Source organism: Pyxicephalus adspersus, chromosome 3 (genome assembly GCF_032062135.1).
Source record: "Pyxicephalus adspersus chromosome 3, UCB_Pads_2.0, whole genome shotgun sequence".
Lineage (NCBI taxonomy): Eukaryota > Metazoa > Chordata > Amphibia > Anura > Pyxicephalidae > Pyxicephalus > Pyxicephalus adspersus.
The window spans coordinates 21,371,421-21,392,503 of NC_092860.1; the positions used below are offsets into that span (position 1 = coordinate 21,371,421).

The window sequence follows — 21,083 nt, forward strand, 5'->3', positions numbered from 1 at the left end:
GAATATTATTATTAAACAGGATTTATATAGCACCAACATATTACACAGCGCTGTACAATTAACTTGGGGTTGCAAATGATAGACGAATATAGACAGTGATACAGGAGGAGAGCACCCTGCCCCGAAGAGCTTACAATATAGGAGGTGGGGGAAGTATCACACAATAGGAGAGGAGATATGTAGTGGTGGGAAACAGTGAGGGTTCAAGAGACAGAAGAAGATGAGTGGGCAGGTTTGAAAAAATGAATTTTGAGTGCTATTTTAAATGAGGAGAAAGTAGAAGCAAATTGGATAAGACGAGGAAGACTATTCCAGAGAGTCGGGGCAGCTCTAGAAAAGTCTTGGAGCCGTGTGTGTGATGAGGTTATTAAGTGAGGAAGTCATTAGTAGGTCATTGGAGGAGCTAAGAGAGCGGCTAAGGGTTTATTTTTTTTTACTAGGTCAGAAAGGCAAGTGGGGTATTTGGGAGTGTTGACATCCAACGTTTCCCTGTGTACTATGACACTATCATCAACTTTTTGAAATTCATCCTTTAAAAGTTACATGGTGCCCTGTGGTAGGTGACTCCATTTATGTCTAATGTTTTGTATGGTTATTACATAACAGAAGTTCTATATAAGAGGTAATTACCTAGAAGTTGGTATATATAGTGAACTTTCCTATTGATTATACCAACAAATCAAACTGGGGAATTTAAAAATTGGTAAACTTTAACCATCAATAAATATGTCAATAATAGGGATTCCACTACTGTAATAATTTTAATTATCAAAAAATATGTGTGCCCCCAAAAAACAGTAGTAGGAAAAATTATTATTTCATATTTAAAAACCAAAACTTATGGCTGATTAAAAAACATACAAAATTGTATTCATTGTTCCAAATTCAAAAAACAACACCTATATACAGTACAGTTAAACACCATACAATCACGCATATGACAATGATGCCATGTGGTTATGCGAATGAGGTATTCAGCATCTTTCTTTTGAGATGATTCTCCATGTATTTGACAAATGGTGTTTTATGCCTGGGAGGGCTTTTTATGTATACAAAGATAAACTGTCGTCCATTGTTTAGGATGGCTGCATGTGTGAGCTTTCATTTACATATAAAGCTTAGGACAATTTGTCTGAATAGATTAAAGTTTACCTACACTTACTAGAATGAAACTTGCCTACCCGTCTTCTTCTGTCTCCTAAACCCTAACTACTTCCCACCGTTCCATATCTCGCCTTCTATTGTGTGATACCTCCCCCACCTCTTAGATTGTAAGCTCTTCGGGGCAGGGTCCTCGCCTCCTCCTGTCTGTATCTGTCTGTCATTTGCAACCCCTATTTATTGTACAGCGCTGCGTAATATGTTGGCGCTATATAAATCCTGTTTATTAATATTATTTTTAATAATAATATTAGTTATATTAACCACCCGGCCGGTAAACCCGACCTTGGTTCGGGGTAAAAGGATATATATATTTTGGCTGGTATTATCTACCTATCTAAAGTTTTGTATTGTGTCATATATGGAGATTGTTCATAAATATTTTGCTTAGATCAGGATGTTGATATGTTATCTAGACACTTTGAAGTTGTATATCATGAGGTTTTAATCATGTGTATTCATGATTAACAATAAACTTATTGATTCTAAATGTGAAGAAATGTTTTATATGTGATCTCAACAAATTACTCTAATTGGTGGGAACTATTATTGCAGAATAGGAAAGGTTTAAAACCTGTCAGGGTTTTTTTGCTGTGAGATTTCCCCTTAAGGGAACACAAACTCATGGGGCCTGATTTTTTAAAGCTCTCCAAGGCTGGAGAGGATACACTTTCATCAGTGAAGCTGGGTGATCCAGCAAACCTTGTGGATAAAATTCTACAGCTGTTTACGCAGCTCAGTGTACAATGCCATCCAGTGTACAATGTACTCATCCTGACCAATCAAGATACTAAATATCAGAATCCGGAAAAGGAGACAAAAAAAGCGACAGAACAGGCGACTGTATTTAAAAAAAAAAAACAGGCAGGTATGGTTATTTTATTACAGAAGTAACTTGGCTGTCCCTTCTGCAACAAAGGATCTGCCTGATCACAATTTTATTAAAGCGTACCTAAACTCAGAATTTTTACTTTACATAGAATGGTAGACAACTCTTTTAGTAAAAGTTTTATTTGTTTTTTTTTAAATACAACACCCTTAATGGGAGTGCAGAGCCTCCTGGGATACCTACGTCATGAATCCCGGTAGGCTCTATGCAGCTCCTTCTGCGGATGCCCTAGTCTCAGGGCATGCGCAGAAGGAGCCATTTTATTAATAGAAAAACAATTGCTAATCTCACGTGTGAGATCAGCAATTTTTTCCCAAACTACACAGGCGCGAGATTGGGTGACGCTAATGAAGAACCCGGAAGAAGATGTTGGTGCCTGGCACTCCCTCTGTGCTGGACCAAAGATGCATAACGGGGCAAAGCAGGACCTGATGGAAGAAACCTCCCAATGGATAGACTGATTTGCAGTATTGACGGCATGTTTTTTATTTTTGTTATGGGTTTACTTCCGCTTTAAGTGACTATTTAGTTCTTCTTTAAATAAAAACACCTTGATGCTAAGTACATACTGGCAGCAGGAATCGGTGTTCCCACGCAGCTTGAAGAACCAGTGTTTCAACATTTTACAGTAGCACGCAGTTGGCAGTTCAGGATCGCTCACTTCCATCCCCATTCTTTCTCCCTGAGCTGCCATGGGATTAGAAGCTACGTTTACATTACATGTGACCCTATATTTGTTTTTTTCCTTCATTTTCAGCCATTGATTCCAACAATTAGGGACTTCTTGTGCTAAGATGACTTCCTGTACCAAGGTGACAACGATCACAGTCTGTGCCTCCGCAGAAGCAGCATTGTCACCTTAGAACATGCTGACAAGGAAGAAGAGCGATCCACATTCTCTGTAGAATATTTACATTTGTGACTTGTTAGTAGACAATTGATTAAACTTTGCTATAAGCACAAAGGATGAATGGGGTGTAACAATCAGACAATACACTGATCACACAAATCAGAATATATTCTTGGCTATACAGCAGCCTCTGACAGCAGATCTCCCCTTACCTTGGTGGCAGGAGACCCCCCAGCAGATCTGATGGTCACACAAGAAGTTTGCAAGCTGCAGACACCAGAAGTCCTCCAATCAGCTGACCTGGGGAGACAGCAAGGGTTCAGCTGACAAAGGTGGAGCCGCGCTCAGCATGCTGGGAAATGGAGTCAAAGGGTGACAGTGCAGATTTGATCATAGCATGAATGAGTCTTCCATGCAAATGCAGAGATAATGAGCAGTGCAGCTCAGTGGTTAGTCGGTGATGGCACTCTGCAGACACAGATAGAGCTCCTGGGCTTGGAAATGCATGCTATGCGGGACAAAAGGAGAGAGTCTTCCCCGATGGAGGGGACACAGATGCTGCTCCCAACTTCTGACCAGCCACAGAGGAAGCTGCAACCAAGGACTACATTTCCCAGAAGTCTCTGCGTGCCGGACTCATGTCAGCAAGAAAGTTTAACTCCTTCCTTCCCGGAGGCTGGGCTATTCTGTGTCACGTGGCTGAAGTGATCCGTGGTGACATGCTCCTTAAGCAAAAAAAAAAAAAACAGATTATGTAAAATAAGTGCAAAAACACAGAAAAGTTCACTGGGGTGCTTTGGGTCCTCCTCCTTGTAAAGTGAAATTTCTGAGTGTAGGTAGGCTTTAACTTTGTAGAGTAATGTTGGGTAAACGTGACCCAACTGGCCATTCCTCTTGGGCTAGCCCTAACCAGCCCACAGAGGGCTACTAGGGTTAGGGCTACTAGGTTGGGTGCTAATTCAAAGGGATGTTCTAATGGAGAGCAAGAGGTACCAGCACACTTAATACTAATGTCAAACAAACACACTAGTGATGGGTGACAACAAATAAATACCAAATAAATAGGTGCTCAGTGCAGGACGCTGGCCAAGATTTTAAACAATGCCCATTAAAGAACTGTTTGCGTTGGATGAAGGTGATGTACTGCATACATTGTGCCTGGGGCACAGAGAAATCTTTTGGTGCCCATGGGTGGGCGAAACAAAGCAGCTTCAGCCTTCTAACAATATAACTCCTGGGCAAATCAGGAGGATTTCCCTTTGAGCGCCCCAGCCAAGGGGAAGGCTGCATCCCCACTCTCTCTCTTAGCGTGCTTCATGAATAAAGAATCTCCATTTAAGGTTAGCAGAAGATTCTGCTTGATTCTACAGCTAGCCTACAAGGTAAACCCATTAAAACTGCCCAAACCCAAAGGGGCTAATCGCACCTGCTGCAATTGCCTTACTAATCACACTTCAATTTACCAATGAAACAACTCCAATTTACTAGTTTACAAATCTCAAGTTCCCCTGAGGAAGCAAATAAGGCGAAACGCGTCAAAACAAAGAGATTTAAGATTCACAATAGTGTTGTTTCAGACAAACTACCTTCTCATTTTCTATTAACCTCTATATGCTGAGGTGTGTGCATAGCCTAATATGCCAAACAAACCAAACCCATGGTGAATGAGGTTGGCATTACTTTCATCTTGATTATATAATTTCTATTGTATCTTTGGTGATACTTATCTGTAAAGAATATTTTCTATTAATAGAAAAAGCCAATAAAACCCTTCTGTCTGCTTGTCTCTTGCTATATACTATATTTTCCAAGGGTTAGAAATATAACTGCAGCATAGGGCTGGGCTTTGAAACCCGGACCGCAGATTAGATTTAGGACATAATGGGGGGCAGGTTACCATTGGTGATACCCACCACCCCACCCATTGGGGACACAACAAGGCAATGGGAAGGGTAGAACCTTCCTGCCCTAGTGCCAACCTCTCCCCCATTACCTGTTCTGCCGTCAGGGGCAGGAAGTGAGCTGAAATCTTCCCAATGTGACCCAGATGGCAGTAGAAACCTGGCAGGAGTATTTATTTTTTCCAAGTCTTTATTAAATAATAACAAGTTTTATACTGTATTTAGGAATCAAAATGTTTGAGCTATCTAATATGTACAGATTCTGCCAATAATCTCAGCATAGTATCAAAAGTATGAGACCTATAGATTACAGCCATGGCGGAGTATCTAACCTCTGTGTCTGCCATCCTCATCTCTGATACATAGCACAGACTTGTGGATTAGAGCCGAAAAGAAAGTTTTGGGGCTCTTTCCCTGGCATTGGTCTATAACTGTAACCGTGAAAGTGCAGGCTGCGACAGATGAAGGCAAAATGGGAGCTTGCTGCAAACTTTCCACAACATGGAGACCCCGCAATGAGTCTGAACAATGGCAGATGGCAATGGTAAAATACCTGGCCTGCAAACTGTGTAGGGAACAGCAGATTTTTTTTTTTTCAAAAATTACCCAGATGATTCGCCTGAGACCTCTACGTAATTTTAAAGAAGAACTAAAGTTCCACTTTTATAAATCCAAGATCAGACAGGTGATGTCCCTTCAGCAATAATTTCTCCTACCTGCCTGATGTGCATGCGCAACATCAGCTTTGGTTGCCAAGATACCGCACAAACCCGGCCTCTCTGCGCATGCTGGGAATGAATGAACTCAGCCTGGCCAATCAAGATAGCCGAAGATTATCATCAAAAGGTGGAGTAGGGATAAGATGGTGGCCCACTGCGAGTGAACGAGCATTTTTACCTTACATAAATGGGTTGTCTACTCTTATGTACTCTTACGTAAAGTGAAAAATCTGTGTTTAGGTACGCTTTACTTGGCTTCCCCCAAAAATGGCCTTAAACTGGATTAAAGACATGACTATGGTGGGGGGACATTAGATTGTGAGGGACAGCTAGTGACACAACTATGGACTGTGTGCAGCGCTGCGTAATATGTTGGCGCTATATAAATACTGTGTAATAATAATAAAAGATGGGGGCACCCAGCGCTTCCTGTACACCAGGACGAAGGTGAATTACAGGACCCAATTCAGAAAAGCTCCAGGAGGGTCAAAATATCTGTAGAAATAAAGGTGACTTTTTTTTGTTTAATTTCCTAAATAAAAGTGTGTTTTTAATGAAAGTTCTGCTTTAACTGTGTATTTTTGTTTATATGACTTTTTATATCTGTGGTGTGCTTCTCCTGGTATGTTAGGAGAACTCTATGAAGCACTTTATTTATGATTTCGGGTCCAGTCAGACTAATAAAACTCCTCGGCGGGAATAATAACACAAAAACATTGCCATCCGCCATCTTATCTAACAAGGTAGCCATTGGTGAGGATCAGTGACGACACTAGCAAAAGGGCGCCAAGGCCAGCTCATCTCTGAAGCCGTGATTGGCTGTGAGAAGGGGCGTGTGTTCTATTCTTCCTGCCGCCGCCATTTTGTGTCATAGAGAGGCGGTGATAAGGAAGTGCCGTACGCTGCGTTCGGCCTCACATTCGTCTGAAGCCCGCACACGGCGGCGGTGTGTTTCCATTCGCTTTCGCGCTACCTCAGTCACGGTGCCGTTTCCCGGCAGTCTAGCCGCAATGAGTTACGGTCGGCCGCCGCCGGACGTAGAGGACATGACGTCCCTGAAAGTGGATAACCTGACATACCGAACAACCCCGGAGACCCTGCGCCGAGTGTTTGAGAAATACGGCCGGGTTGGCGATGTTTATATCCCTCGGGACCGCTACACCAAGGAGAGCCGGGGGTTCGCCTTTGTCCGCTTTCACGATAAGAGGGACGCGGAGGACGCGATGGATGCCATGGACGGGGCCGTGTTAGACGGACGGGAGCTCCGCGTGCAGATGGCCAGATACGGCCGGCCTCCAGACTCTCACCATGGAGGACGCCGGGGCCCCCCGCCTCGGAGGTACGGGGACTACGGGCGCCGCAGTAGAAGGTGAGTGGATGAGGGAAATACACAGCCTGAGATGGCGGCTTGGCCTTTGTGGCCTCCGGAGCGCTCAGTTTCCTGCTTCAGGGGCCCCATGTGAGGCTTCCAAGATGGCGCCGCCTGCACGAGATCCCGTGTGCTCAATGCGGGGTCACTGACCTCTGAGATGGGGCCCTCTCCCTATCGTGTGTCCCCAGCTATTTCCCAAAGCTAAGGCCCAAATACGAAGCGAGCAAACTAATCATCCCAATGGGTGTAAATAGATTCCACATGGATATTAAGTTTTTATTTGTTTTGCAATACATATTGGGGTGTGTGTGTGCCTAGCTGGGTGACTACATCTGATCACAGCTGGCCTGTGGAGTAAGTGTAGTTACCTGCGTAAAGTGATTTGCTTGGATTTTACATTTTATAGTATTCAATGTGCTTAAGCTTTAATCTGCTGGTCAGGGCTGTAAATACCTAGTAATGGGGCCCACTTTATGACGTATCACAATATACAGCAGTTAAATGCCCATGGTGGTTCTACTGCAAAATGATACTAAAAGAATTTGTTAGGTACACATGTGGTTGTGTTTCTACACACTTACAATAAAGATCTTTCTATTTTAGAAGTGCGTAAAGAGTGAGCAGAGCCTGCTAGTCGTGCGACCTTTGTCTACCTAACCTCATGGCGTTCCATTGCCAGCATTATGCAGATCAGTTGTTGGTTGTGTGATGGGTACAATGCAGTATAATTATTAATTATTATGATTTTATTATTTTTCAGGGTTATAGCGCCAACATATTACACAGCGCTGTACATTAAATAGGGCTTGCAAAAGACACAAGAGGAAAGGACCCTGCCCTAAATAGCTTTCCTTTCTTTAATTCCCCATTATTGCCATCTGCCTAATGATTGGAGCAGAGAAAATGTTCTTTGTGGTCTCTATGGTTATATAAACTTGTTGCCTTGACGATATGGTTTTCATTAGTTACCAGATTGGCATGTACAGTAGTGTCTCAACTAACTTTTTATAGCTGAAGACTTTTTGAATGCTGGGTAAAAAATTCACTTAAAATCTAACTGATATTCCTATAATAAAAATATTGAGGGAGAGGGCACCAACATAAGCTTTAGTGCATATTCTTTCTCTTTTAATGTGGGGAGGACCCCTATTGTAAGCAAAGAGTACTGGAGGGACTTTATAGGCAAAATTCATAGACCATTCCAAGAATGTTTTAAATGCAAGTGTTTGTTGGACCACAGGGTCTTTATGAATTCACATGTAATCCATTTTTTTCATCTGCTTTTGCTTTCAGTCCAAGAAGACGACGACACAGCAGGTCCAGAAGCAAGAGTCGGTCCAGGTCCCGTAGCCGATCCCGCTACAGCCGATCAAAGTCACGCTCAAGAACAAGATCTCGGTCTCGCTCCAGTTCTAAATCCCGCACTGCTCGGAGGTCAAAGTCTAAGTCCTCATCTGTTTCCAGATCCCGATCTCGCTCCAGGTCTAGGTCAAAGGTTTCTCCTCCACCAAATAACTCTAAATCAAGATCCAGATCCCCATCACCTCCAAAGTCTCCTGAAGAGGAAGGAGCAGTGTCATCCTAGACTAAGGTAATGCTTTCCTTAAGCAGGTGCTCAGAGGGGATTTCACTGGGGTATAATAGTCTGTTTAGCCTGACATACATTGTTTACTTGTCCTGTGCTCTTATCACAAGGTTTGTATTCATTATAATTTGATTCAGTTTAAATGGCTGGGAGTTATGGGGATTTACTTTGGTTGTGATTTGGGGGTGTCGTTTGACTGTTTAAACCAGTATCTGCATTTTCCTCTCAAAGCTGCGGGCTCCAGTTGCTTAAGGAGTAGTGAGCTGTATTGCAGATATTAAGTGGTTTTTCCTCATCCTCCAGGGAGCAGTTTCTGTGGGCGTGTAATGGAGCAGGTTTGTGTCTGGCGTTAAAGATGCACTATCCTGGATTCTTGTCAGACTTGCCGTTGAATGTCTGTCTGCTGCTAGCCAATCTATAAGGCCAGGTGGACTTTATTTAGGGGGTCTACTTATAAAAGGGTGAATGTGACTGGTAGATTGCTAATGAGTTTTTTATACCACCAGTGTCAACATGAATGCTGCACTCTGGATATATCTAGGATGATCACTTGGCTCCGCAGCCCCAAATAATTTCCATGGAACAAGCAACAGCCTTCCGAAAAGGTGGTTATTTGTATTTTCTTTTAACTTTTATGATTTTCACTTGCGCCTTGTCTGGCAGACTTTATATTTTGTGCCATTTTGTTGCTGTTCAAATTCCTTGTAACATGGGTAACATTGTTTTGCTTTAATAAAAATATTCTAAGATGAATGGTGTTAATAAAGGGTCTCCAACTCCAGTGGGGTTTCTAAAATGAGTTTTGACAGTTTTTCTGAACTGTAGATGCCTGTGCTTGGATATAAAGCATCTTTAATTCCTCATGAAAACGTTTCCTGTATGTCATTGCATTTTACTAGTTCATGCCTGAAAGCTATTGTATTTGTATCAAATGTAACAATGTTTGCAAGGGAGTATTTTTATTTGACCACAACTCTAATCTTTTCTCTTGTGTATTTTTTGTGCACTAGGCGCAGTTGTGTAGCAGTTGAGTAATGCTGGTTAGCTGTTAAGGTGGCGTGTTGCAGTGCAGAGTGCTTGGCTGTTTCCTGTTTTCTCCCGATTGCTCCTGTGTAACGCAGAAAACAAATGGCTGTCCAGTTTGTTAGAATTCCTGACAACTGCACGTCCTGCCGCCCCGGGCCATGCATAAAAAATTGGAGCATACAGTGAGCACCTCTGATGATGTACACCTTATTTTTTCATAAATTTTCAACTCCATACATTAATGTTATATGCAAATGTAAGTTTGTATGACATGAATTTATCTTGATCTAACATTCTGTAACCACTGTTTATGTAGTTAATAAACTCTTGTTTAAAAAAAAAAAATGTACTTTTGTTTCTGTATCATATTCATGTAAAGTGTATATACAATTCCAGAATCATGTGGTTAGCATTCAAAAATTGGACATTTTGAAGTCCAACTTTCTTTGCCCATTTACATGGATATATACTTTGCAAGTGTGTGAGGATTTGTTAAATGGTACTTTAAAGCTTTAATGTGCCGGTCAGTACAGCAGCCTTCCATAAGGTTCTGTGAGGAGATATCCTGGTCTATTGGACTGCCCCATAGAACTGTGAACCTACGGTGTATGATCATCTGCAGGAAATAACTGAAACCTAAAGGCTTCATTGTATGGCACATTTTCCAGGGTTCTCCACGTAAATTTTTAGCTGGCTGGTTAACATGTGACACCTTTGGTGCTCCAGTTTAGTCATAGTTGTCCAGTAACCCCCTTCTTGATTGCCAGATTTCTACTGCTCCTATTCCTCTGATTTTAATATGCCCTTTTTGTTATGTGTCATTTTTCTCATCCAAACTGTCTGGTCCCTTTGTATTGTGACCCAGCGTCCTAGGTTTTGCAGAATGTATAATCACTTCTAGAGGTGTAATTGAGTAATCCTTTAGATTTAGGATTCCAATCCAGTGGTTACCATCAAGGGTGGCAATGATACTCTGCACAGGTGGAACAGATAAGAATTTGTGTTCTAACTATATTTTAGAGTTGGAAGTCAAATATTTATAGTTAATGAATAAGGGTGTATATGCAGGACTATTGCTTTGTATACTTTTGCTTTGTATACTTTATCTGCAGATCTTTCTGACATTCAGGAATGGCTGTTTTGTTCCAACGCCTACACAAACTAGTTATATAAGCACTTAATTTGCTTAAAGTAAAACCAACTCCTCAATGGGAGCCTGTGCAGACATTGAATCTAAAACTTTTCCATTCTCCACTTAAACCTCTTAAAATTCATGGTGCTTTTGATCTGATGTATAAAGTTATTTGGAAAGAATTTAGAGCTCACTAGTTCTTTATAAATGTATTCAGTTTTAGTGCAGCCGATCAAAACAAATCAAATTTGGGATTTTATTTTGTAAAGGGGCAGAAATATATTCGCAGACTAAGGTGCTGTCTTGTATATCTGATACCAAGTTGGCTGTGGGTTTGGATCATTGATTTATAGATATGCAATTCTAAAACTGCTTGTAAGATGTAAGAAGACTTTGACCTTTCATGTCATCTCAAAATCTTAAACCATGTGATGTGGTCAGTACTACTTCCTCATTACCCCCCACTCCACAGACAGTCACGGGGTATGTTAGATTTTTTGTATTGTCACCAGACCATTAATGTGGTAACACTGGAGTTCCCATTCAAAGTCACTCTCAGCCTTTGTGTTTAATCTGATAAGTGATATCCACTGGCTAAATGTCTGACTTTTACATGCTATAGGAACTGCTCTGCCCACTAAATCTCCACATTTTACCTGAGTTACCTTCTAGTTGGTCTTCCAATTCAAATTGCATTGAATGTCAAAATATTTTATAGTAACATTTAATGAATCTAAAACCCTACATGTGCTTTAATAGACTTTGCCACACTACTAATACTTCTGACAACAGACCCATACTTAAAAAAATATTGCAAGTTAATGCAGAAAATACATTTCTAACTTCTAAGCAAACAAAGCCAGGAAGATCCACCATAACCATGTGCATCAAACCTTTTCCTGGCATGTACAGCTCTCCTGCACAAGGGATGATCCAACCATGTCTAATGGCTACTAAAGGACTACGATGAAATAGGGAGGAATTTGGTTTACACAGTATATAAAAAGTCTCATCCAATTCTAAAGCATTCCAGACTGTGTCCTCCCCACATCTACTGAAGCTAAATCCCATAGTCCACAAAGATATAAACCTTTAGTGGATCAGCCTGACTTCTCCAGGTCTAACGTGATGATCATCATCTGAATACTATGCCGTCCTGGAAGGTTGGATCCAGCCAAGCATTCCTTATCCGCATCGAACGTCTTCAATGGAACGTTCCGACATCTGAGCTTCCATTTGTGGAGCAGAGCTTCTATCGACCAATCCTCACTGCGGACCGATAAGGATTTCAGGTGCAATGTTCATATATAAACATAATACACACACAATAAAATGGAAGTGGATGGCTGAAATATATTTATGGTGTCTCAGAACATTGGCAAAGATTTGTAACAAAAATCTCACAATGTCACTGGGAATCAAAAGTTTTAGTAGCTTTACCTGGAGACACCAAACATGCAACAAATTACTAGACAAACGACCGGGTAATCGAGGAATACTAAGAGGGCAAATATACTAAAGGGTAAATATAAACTGGTTAAAGGGAATTAAATCAATGCAACCACCTTTTTAACATGGGACCTTTAAAATAACTTTCAGGGAACCCCTGCTATAATTACTATATCCACAACTTGCAGTTTATTAGTGTGGCGGTCAGTGGGAAAAACGCCAGAGATCATTAGTGTCACTTAAACTGACCTGAGAGGTCCAAATTGCTTAAGGGACCCCCAGCAACCTCTATAGGAACCCTAACAAACACTGATCTAAATCCAATATTTGTTAGGGGGTAGGGAAGGGCAAAAACTAATGGATTTACATTTGGGTGTCATTGAGAATAATTTACTCCTTGCTGCAAAGATAAAACAGGAAGTAAGAAGGAAATATCCCCTTATACATCACTGGAATGAGTTTCCCCATTAGATAGGGTTGCAAGGAAAATGCTTGGTATTCCCAGCATTCAGTCCGAGTTGGAGCTGACAATAGAATCTCCCTAATGGAGACTATTAATACATTAAATTGGTCTATAACTCCTTAATGTACAGCTCTGCATAATATGTTGGTGCTATATAAATCCTGCTGATAATAACTCCTCCCTCTCCATCCAAAAATAAACATTTTTTAGCTTTAGATTCAGATCTATAAAGCAACGAATGTTAGTTTCACTGGTGGTCAAATAAGCATTGTCATTTAAAATAATGCCCCAGGAAGATTCACCTGTAGTGAATAGTAAATATCAAACCCTCTTGTATATAAATATATCCATTAATTTGTACAATGTTTAATGTAATGTAGACACTGCAGAAGTGTGGGCTTGTCCAGGCAGTGACTATATGGAATGTGGATCTGCCAGTCTGCAAACAGCAGTCCTATGGAGATGTACTGAGGCGGATTGCACATTCACACACATTACACAGCACATACACACATCTTTCTACACGTTTGACAAATGCCCCCCAGTGTGTTTTTGTTACTGATTTACCAAGCTGCAATACTAATGGGCTGTAAACAGACTCAGATCATTAGGCAGCAAAGCACCTTCTAACTTGATAGGTTGTCCAGAACTCAGCCTTGGGATTTCTTTCCATTAGGAATCGAACCATCAGCAAGACGTCTTCAAAATCTACAAATAAACTCAGACTGTTAAGATACAACTAATAGAGGCATACAAAACATTCACCACACTGGTGATTTCACTGCATTCTATGCATTACTATTATTATATATGATCTGGTAAAGGAGACAATGGCCGCCTCCAGCATGCAGCATTGTGGCTTGAAGGGTTATAGTGATTTTTAATATAATTCTGGATTATAGACCAGAATAAAAGAAAATAGTTTTTCAAAAATTGTCATGTCAATCAAGTATAAAACATTCCAAATGACTAATATGGATTCAGCCAGCAGGTGGAGCTCTCAGCTCCTTTTCTAGTTTCTTGTAACTTATCGTGAAGTCTGCGGAGCTCAATAGCTCAGGTTGAGATTTACATCCACACATAACCAGTGAGTCCATATTTATTTTATGATCTGTCCCAATCAGATATTGTTTACATATCCATATCTAATGATGAAAGAAATATCTAAGTTGGCATTGCTGTTTTTGGCTTCAACACTTGTCACGGACCCAATGGACGGATTCAGCAAATGAAAGCCTAAATAACTAAAGCCAAAGCATTTGTATACCAGCCAGGCATAAAGCATTTTCTTAAGTGCAGCCACATTTAGGTGTGGAACATGATGCTTATACATTGCTGAGTTTGTTCTGACAACTTTACCTTTTGGTTCATAAAAGACATCGGATCCCAGCACTATGTCAATCGGAGGAAGGTCCAGGAGGTCAGGTGATATCTCCCCCCATGTCAGTCCTATGACCGGCACTCCCAATAGCTTGTTCTCTCTGCAGCTTCTGGCACAGTTCTGTAGGCACTGCGGCATGGCCGCTGAATCTGATAATATAACGTTAGCAGCACACTTTGCAGCCAGGATACCAGGGAGGCTGACACCTGCGCCAATCTTCAAAGAGCAAAATGGAAACAGATGAGCAGAAACACTTCACATCATCTCATGTTATACAATATATCATTGGTGCCAAATAATGGTGCACATACACCAGGAACTACATATGAAAGATTGAGGGGGACATTTGTTGGAAATAAGCAATAGTTAGCTCAGGCTTTGCTTCCTTTACACCTCTGGCTGATTGGTAGCATTTCACCCATAGAGAATGAATGGTGGGGCAGTGTGTGGCCCAGTGCTGCTTGCTGCAAAAAGTTGGCTGTTCCCACCACCAATCTAAACAAGTCCTTACTATGCAGTGACTTCAGTACAAAAGTCCTTGGTGGTTCCTTACAATCTGGTGATTCATTGGTTGGTCAAAGGGCCGAATCACATTTTTGTGTTGATACAAAAATGAAAAATCCAACAGAAAGGGCAACTTCCCTATTTAATGTACAGTGCTGCGTAGTATGTTGGCGCTATATAAATACTATTAATAATAACTTTCTCTTCTAATACCTCGAACACAGATTCCCCCACCACAGTCTCAATAATACCCCACAGTCTTTCAGCAAGTATCACTGCACTGCCCCTTTAAGGGTTTTTTACCAAAAATGACATCAAGTTTTGAAATAATATTCCCTCTGACCTGATTTTTATATAATAATATATTCACAGGAAATGAACATACTTCTAACACTCTCCTGCCCGGCATGAGTGATCGCTGGAACCATATATACTGGGACAGGACCAGCGCACAAGGCCACACGTACATTCCATATTCAGAATCCAGAACCTGTAAGAAATAAAACAAACTGTTACACAAGGAAAGAATAAAACAAAGTTGTCCTGCTTTGCTCTTTCCAAGATCCAGCATTGCCATGAAACCATACAGTCATTTTCCTATTTCTTGTGAATCCAGCTTGTCCTTCACACCACAACCCCTAGGGGGAGCCATCATCACAAGCCAGGCTCACAGTACAGGCAGTCCCCGGGTTACATACGAGATAGGGACTGTAGGTTTGTTCTTAAGTTGAATTTGTATGTAAGTCAGAACAAGAACATTATTTTATTAAAAAATATATATTAATGTATAAAATCCTCACTGTTAATCACAAACAAAGCAAAAACAATAAAAAAAATCTTTATGGAGCCTATTATTAATATTATTATTATTAAACAGGATTTATATAGGGCCAACATATTACGCAGCGTTGTAAATTAAATAGGGGTTGCAAATGACAGACAGATACAGTGATGCAGGAGGAGAGGACCCTGCCCCGAAGAGCTTACAATCTAGTAGGTGGGGGAATTTATACACAATAGGAGGGGGATAGCCTAGACATTCATTAACTTCTGGAGCAAGCTGTGCTTTGATATGCACAAAGAAACAATTGCAGAGTTTGTCTTGGTCGTTAAAGAGTTACAAGAGGCTGCAGAAAGAGCTCACACCTCTAAGATCTCTCACAACCTCAGCTGTGTTTAGCAAAAGATTTCTTTGGCAATTCATGCAAGCCGCCCCCTCCCCCCTTCAAGCCTCTGTTCTGCACACAGCGAGCAGGGAAGTCCTGTTTCTATCTAGTAAGTGCCTGTATGTCCGATATCCTTAACCTGGAGACTAACTGTATCTGATCAGGGAAGGTTCTGGTGACATTACTGGGTCATTCAAGAAAAACATATTTTGTTTTTGTTATCCACTTCAGTAACACCACCGGTGGGCCTAGCCCCTTCTCTATTCAGTGACTGGACAGCTAAAAAAGAAGCAGCACTTATAAGCGTATATTTATGTCTGTTTTTTCTCTCCTCCTATCAGCATGCCACATACGCACTACAATCTGGTGATGCTAAGTCATCACCCAGTCTGAGTTTTGTCATACAGAATGCAAAATGTTATTAAAAATAAACATTTCCATGTATTGGACAAAGTTGTTTAAAAGTTTTAAAAAAACATCTAAAGCTTTGACGTTTTAATATTTCTCAGCATGATGGTTACAAGCTGTAATATGCCACCTCCTGTCTGGGCATTCATACCCCAGCATGCTACCAACATTCCCTGCAGCTGTCACTCCAGGTCCTGCTGAAGTCAGACATCCCCTGCGCTGTCCATAGTGCTGATTCTGTGTTGTTCAGCACTGGGAGGTCTCATTCACAGTTACAGCACAGTGAATCACCACTGAATGCTACATACAATATTAAAAAATGTCCATTATTATTATTACACAGTATTTATATAGCGCCATCATATTATGCAGCGCTGTACAAAATCTATAGTCATGTCACTAACTGTCCCTCAAAGGAGCTCACAATCTAATGTCTCTACCATAGTCATATGTCTTTATTACAGTCTAAGGGCAATGTTGGGGGGAAGGTAATTGCATGTTTTTGGAATGTGGGGGGAAACCAGAGTACCTGGAGGAAACCCAGAGGAACCTACAAACTCCATGCAGATAATGTCCTGACCGAGATTCGAACCTGGGACCTAGCGCTGCAAAGTCCAGAGTGCTAACCACTGAGCCACCAGGATGCCTATATCTAAATCCAAAACTTTTTTGGATTGGGAAATGGATAAAGTGGCCCCGTCATCAAAATAACAAAAAAGAATCCTATACAAAATCAGTGCAACAGAAATTCTCAGCTAAAGTTTGCAGAGAGAAGAAGGCTTCCAGAATGAATATGTTCTCTGCCCCGGTAGAGCTTAAGCTACGTACACACTTCCAATAATTATCGTTGGTAAACAAACGACGAACGATCCTGCACGATATCGGTGAACGATCGTATAGCACCGATCCTGTACATACAGATAACGACACGATCGTTCGCAGATATTGTACACACAATAGATGCGATCGTTTGAGCGATACAGGAAGTGACGTGCACGACAGGAAGTGAACGAACGTTTGTTCATTACGCATGCTCAGACCATGGACGATCAATGAACGACCGTACACACGATAGATGGTAAACGATCGTCGTCCAATCCGATCTGCCGGTCTGGTCATTCATTTCCAGCGACTATTCTCGTTCGTCGGCGTCGTTGGTTACTTTTTTTACGAACAATTTTTGACCAATCGATCGTTCGTCGTTCATTTCCAACGATAAAAATTGGAAGTGTGTACGCAGCTTAAGTGGTTCTTTCCAGCAACCTCCATGTCACTATAGGACAAAACATTGACTTGAAGGGTGGTGGAAGAACCCATTGAGCGCTGTGTTATCCTGTAGTTCATTTTGGTGGTATTAAGCATGGGGGATAATAGTGAAAGGCTCATTCTAGGGCAGCTCTTCTTAAACTTTTTAACAGACTGAACCCTTGAAATAACTTTTAAGTTCTAGGCTTGGCACATGTAGCTTCTCCTGGTGGCAGTCCTATAAAGAATGAATGGGGGCAGTACTACCTGCCAGGTGTCAAATATGCAGACACACAGACCAAAGCAGTCCCTGGGAGCCGAGCAGGATAGCTTGGTCTGAGGGTAGGTCTGACCCTGTCCTTGGGGAACCCCTGCTATAATAAATCTATAATTCACTGAACCTTAGTGTGGCCAGTGGGAAGAATGTCATTCTTACGGATAGCCAAAAAAAGATCATTGGTGTCAGTGGCATCTAACCCGAGAGGCACAACCCCTAGCAATCTTGAAGGTACCTTGGCTGAAAAAATGGGAACTGGATAAAATGTTCAATTAAGAACAGGAAGTGATGGAAAATCCAACATTTTACAGCTGCCATAGAAGCTGGAAGAGATAGAAGAATTTCCTATGGGGGGACACTTGTTCCAGTGAGAGAAGATGTTCTTCCCTTTAGAGAGATGATGATGATATAAATAACAGGGGTCCTAACCCTTCCCTATCTAGTTTGGTTTTACAGTGTAGGAAAATCTCAATGATTAAAAATTTTTTTTAATGGGGACAAATAAAACAAAACTGTGCTCATGATGTAATCCTGCCCATACCCCCGGCCGCTGGATTGCTATGCGCCACACACAGAGATGAGCACTACACTACACACTGTACAATGTAGAGCTGAAACAAAAAGCCGCCAGGGTTCGAGCATTTTTTTTTTTTTTTTGACAAAAGACATTTTCATCTTTTTTTTTTTTTTTGTCAATTAGCTTCACTTTCTGGTGACTTTTTGAGCTTAAAGTGGAACTAAATTAAAAACAAAAAAATGACACCTTTTTTCCTGCAGATCCCTCGATGGCGCTGGTCCTTCCCATGATCCAGTCCTGCGTCGTCCTGGAATGCCTCCTCATCTCGGCAAGCGCCATGCGTCGCTATCTTCAGTCTTCACTTCTGTCTTCTTTTTTCGTCACCCGCACAGGCGTGAGATTGGGTGATGTATCTGCTCTGAAGGGGTAAAAAAAAAGAGAGCCAATCTCACTGCTCATGCAGGAGATTGGCATCTCTTTCCCCTAAGAGGACAAATGCAAAAGAGAGCCAATCTCACTGCTCATGCAGGAGATTGGCATCTCTTTCCCCTAAGAGGACAAATGCCCCTAAGAGGACAAATGCCCCTTCTGTGCATGCACTCTGCATTCCCATTAAGTAAACTCTGAATTTTTCCATAGTAGGGTAGACAACCCTTTTATTTAAAGTAAAAATGTTGTTTGTTAGTATTGTTTTTAAGTGCAACACCCTTTGGTGCAAGCGATCAAGAATGAATGGGAGCGCAAAGCCTCCCGGGATACCTACGTCACACATCCCAGGAGGGTCTTGGCTGCTCCTTCTGTGCATCTCAGGCATGCACAGAAGAAGCCCTTTCATTATAGAGAAAAAAAATTAAAATCTCGTGCATGCGCAGTGAGGTTTTTCCCCAAACCACATCACCCAATCTTGTGCCTGCGCAGCGCGAGATCAGGTGACGTAAGAAGAAGAACGTGGAAGAAGAGGAGAAGATGGCAGCGTCTGGTGCTCCCCCTGCGCCGGCCCGAAGACGAATAGCGGGATGACGCAGGACCCGATGGAAGAAACCTCCCAATGGATAGACTGATCTGTGGGATTGAAGGTAAGTGTGAATTTATTGTTTTGGGTTTACTTCTGCTTTAAGTTTGTTTTGTTGCGTCTATGGAACAACAAGGAAAAAAACCCCGATGGGCAACAAATTAAAAAACAAATTTATTTGTAAAGTCCAAAATCATCTTCAGGGATGACAAATTAATTCTGGGCCTCTATGGGGTCCCCTTTATCATAGCTACAACAAAAGCAGTCACTGAGGTACAGAAAATATTGGATCCAATCTCTCAGATTGGTTGGATGAACAGAAAAAATAAAAAATTGGGCTGGCCAATGTAATATGTGAGCTATGGCAGATTGATCAATGATATCAGGTATCATTGTACAAATTCATGACAATTGTTCTTCTCAGGTGACAAGCATCTAATGTGTGTACTCAGATCTGTGCCACTCACCTGTCTGCAATTCAGTGCAGGGCGCCGCCATCTTCCTTCTCTTCCGGTTATTTTGATTGGCCATGCTGGGATAATGCGACTTCTGCACAGAAGTTGGGGAGAAAAAATATGCTGATCTCACAGCGCATGCGTGAAATTTTCCCCCCTTTTGAGGCACCCAAGAGATTCCCGGGATGCATGACATAGGTATCCCGGGAGGCTTTGCGCTCCCATTCATTATTAGGGGGCAGTGCTGCACCCTTTTTTAAAAAAACAAACACAGAATTTTCACTTAGTGTACCTAACCTCAGAATTTTCACTTAACATAAAAGGGTAGACAACAAAATTATAAAATTTTTTTTTTTTTAAAGGTGCACCACTGCCCCCTAATTCTCAAATGAAAGCGCAAATCCTCCCGGGACACCTATGTCACACATCCCGGGAGGCTCCTGGGTGCTCCTTCTGCACATGGCCAAGCAGCTCAGGCATGCGCAGTGAGATCGGCAAGTTTTCTTTTTACAACCTTCATCACCTGATCTCGCGCCTGGGTTGGGTGACGTAGGAAGAACCATGCAAAAAAAGTAATGTTGGTGGCATCTGGAGCACCGGCACAAAGACCGATGCCAGGACGACGCAGGACCTGATGGGACTGCCCTGCGGGATTGAAGGTAGGGGGATTTTTTGTGTTTTGAAAGATTTCGAGTTTAGTTCCTCTTTAACATTAAAGGGTTGTCTACCCCTTTATGTAAAGTGAAAACTGTAAAGTGAGTTTAGCTCCTATTTATTCACCAATGCACCCGGGGTGATCAGATTATTACAGAAGGATTATCGCCTGCTACGTTCTGCAATAATAACCTGCCCAATCATACTAGAGGGGGAACTTTAATAAAATATTTTTCTGGCTTTACAAGTAAGCATCCAGAACTTTTTATTTCGGGTATTGGTCAACCTGTGGTCACCATAACCCAGAACAATAGCTAAGATAGAAGAAATGACAAGTTATTACCAATCCCTACTGTATTCACAATGAAAAACAAATGTTTTGGCTTTAGTGACACCAGCACATGGTGGCAGCAATGTTTTGCAGCAGTGTTGTCACCATCCCCAGCCTCTGAATAACACAGCTCTTTCCTGATTGGTCAGACTCGAGCAGTGATTGGCGGGTCCAGCAATGACAGGGTTAAAAAGTTGTCTGCAGTTCTGCACGTAGCCCATGGCGCCCCATGGTGGACAATAAAAGAACAAGCACCTCGGGGATGGATATTCTTAGCTCCCCATTCGCATCCCCCTCCTCCTGGGTGTAGATATACTCCCGCAGCACGACTCGAGGTTCCCCTTCATCCCCCATCAGGAGACATCACCGGGAGGAGCTCCTCCGCACGTGCCCCGCCATACCGTCGCACACTATGGACGCCATCATCAAGGCTGTCCGAATCTGGCAGCCATATTGGTAGAGGAAAACGCACACTGTCATTTATTTGTAGCATAATAAATAGTTTTATGCAACATTTGTGTACTTTAATTTAGTTACATGCATTTAAAACGCATCTAAACCGTTTGGGACATTATATTAGCGTTTT

At 41.8% G+C, this 21,083-nt stretch overlaps 3 protein-coding genes across 5 annotated transcripts in view; 1 reads left to right on the forward strand and 2 right to left on the reverse strand.

The window, feature by feature from the left end:
- MFSD11 (major facilitator superfamily domain containing 11) overlaps window positions 1–3,626 on the reverse strand; it is a 29,792-nt gene extending 26,166 nt beyond the window's left edge. The window contains exon 1 of the mRNA XM_072403823.1: window positions 3,113–3,626. The gene's annotated coding sequence lies outside the window, so the exon portion shown is untranslated. The remainder of the gene's footprint in view (window positions 1–3,112) is intronic.
- Window positions 3,627–6,382: 2,756 nt separating this feature from the next.
- Window positions 6,383–9,848, forward strand: SRSF2 (serine and arginine rich splicing factor 2). 2 transcript variants are annotated; one of them, XR_011919730.1, is made up of 4 exons: window positions 6,383–6,889; window positions 8,186–8,483; window positions 8,984–9,082; window positions 9,488–9,848. XR_011919730.1 is itself a non-coding variant. In XM_072403824.1 (3 exons), the coding sequence occupies exons 1-2, from the start codon at window positions 6,531–6,533 to the stop codon at window positions 8,475–8,477; spliced, it is 651 nt and encodes a 216-aa protein (XP_072259925.1). In that variant the 5' UTR covers window positions 6,383–6,530; the 3' UTR covers window positions 8,478–8,483; window positions 8,984–9,848. The 2 variants fall into 2 exon arrangements, 1 of the variants encoding a protein (XP_072259925.1); XM_072403824.1 differs by having other exon boundaries at window positions 8,984–9,848.
- A 1,497-nt stretch (window positions 9,849–11,345) lies between these two features.
- On the reverse strand, window positions 11,346–20,915 carry METTL23 (methyltransferase 23, arginine). 2 transcript variants are annotated; one of them, XM_072403825.1, is made up of 5 exons: window positions 20,753–20,915; window positions 14,818–14,922; window positions 13,907–14,144; window positions 13,171–13,255; window positions 11,346–11,904 (listed from the first exon to the last, which is right to left on the reverse strand). In XM_072403825.1, exons 1-5 carry the CDS (start codon window positions 20,849–20,851, stop codon window positions 11,736–11,738), a joined length of 696 nt encoding a protein of 231 aa, XP_072259926.1. In that variant the 5' UTR covers window positions 20,852–20,915; the 3' UTR covers window positions 11,346–11,735. The 2 variants fall into 2 exon arrangements, with proteins under 2 accessions (XP_072259926.1, XP_072259927.1); XM_072403826.1 differs by lacking the exon at window positions 20,753–20,915 and having other exon boundaries at window positions 14,835–14,918.
- Window positions 20,916–21,083: the final 168 nt, after the last annotated feature.

Excerpts from the sequence above, each read along its gene's own strand:
- SRSF2 (XM_072403824.1), top strand. The coding sequence starts at position 6,531 with ATGAGTTACGGTCGGCCGCCGCCGGACGTAGAGGACATGACGTCCCTG. Across the intron at positions 6,890-8,185 it reads TACGGGCGCCGCAGTAGAAG|TCCAAGAAGACGACGACACA; the intron begins GTGAGTGGATGA and ends TTTTGCTTTCAG.
- METTL23 (XM_072403825.1), bottom strand. The coding sequence starts at position 20,851 with ATGGGGGATGAAGGGGAACCTCGAGTCGTGCTGCGGGAGTATATCTAC. Across the intron at positions 14,145-14,817 it reads CGGGCAGGAGAGTGTTAGAA|ATTGGCGCAGGTGTCAGCCT; the intron begins GTATGTTCATTT and ends TGCTCTTTGAAG. Across the intron at positions 13,256-13,906 it reads TGTCTTTTATGAACCAAAAG|ATTTTGAAGACGTCTTGCTG; the intron begins GTAAAGTTGTCA and ends GTTTATTTGTAG.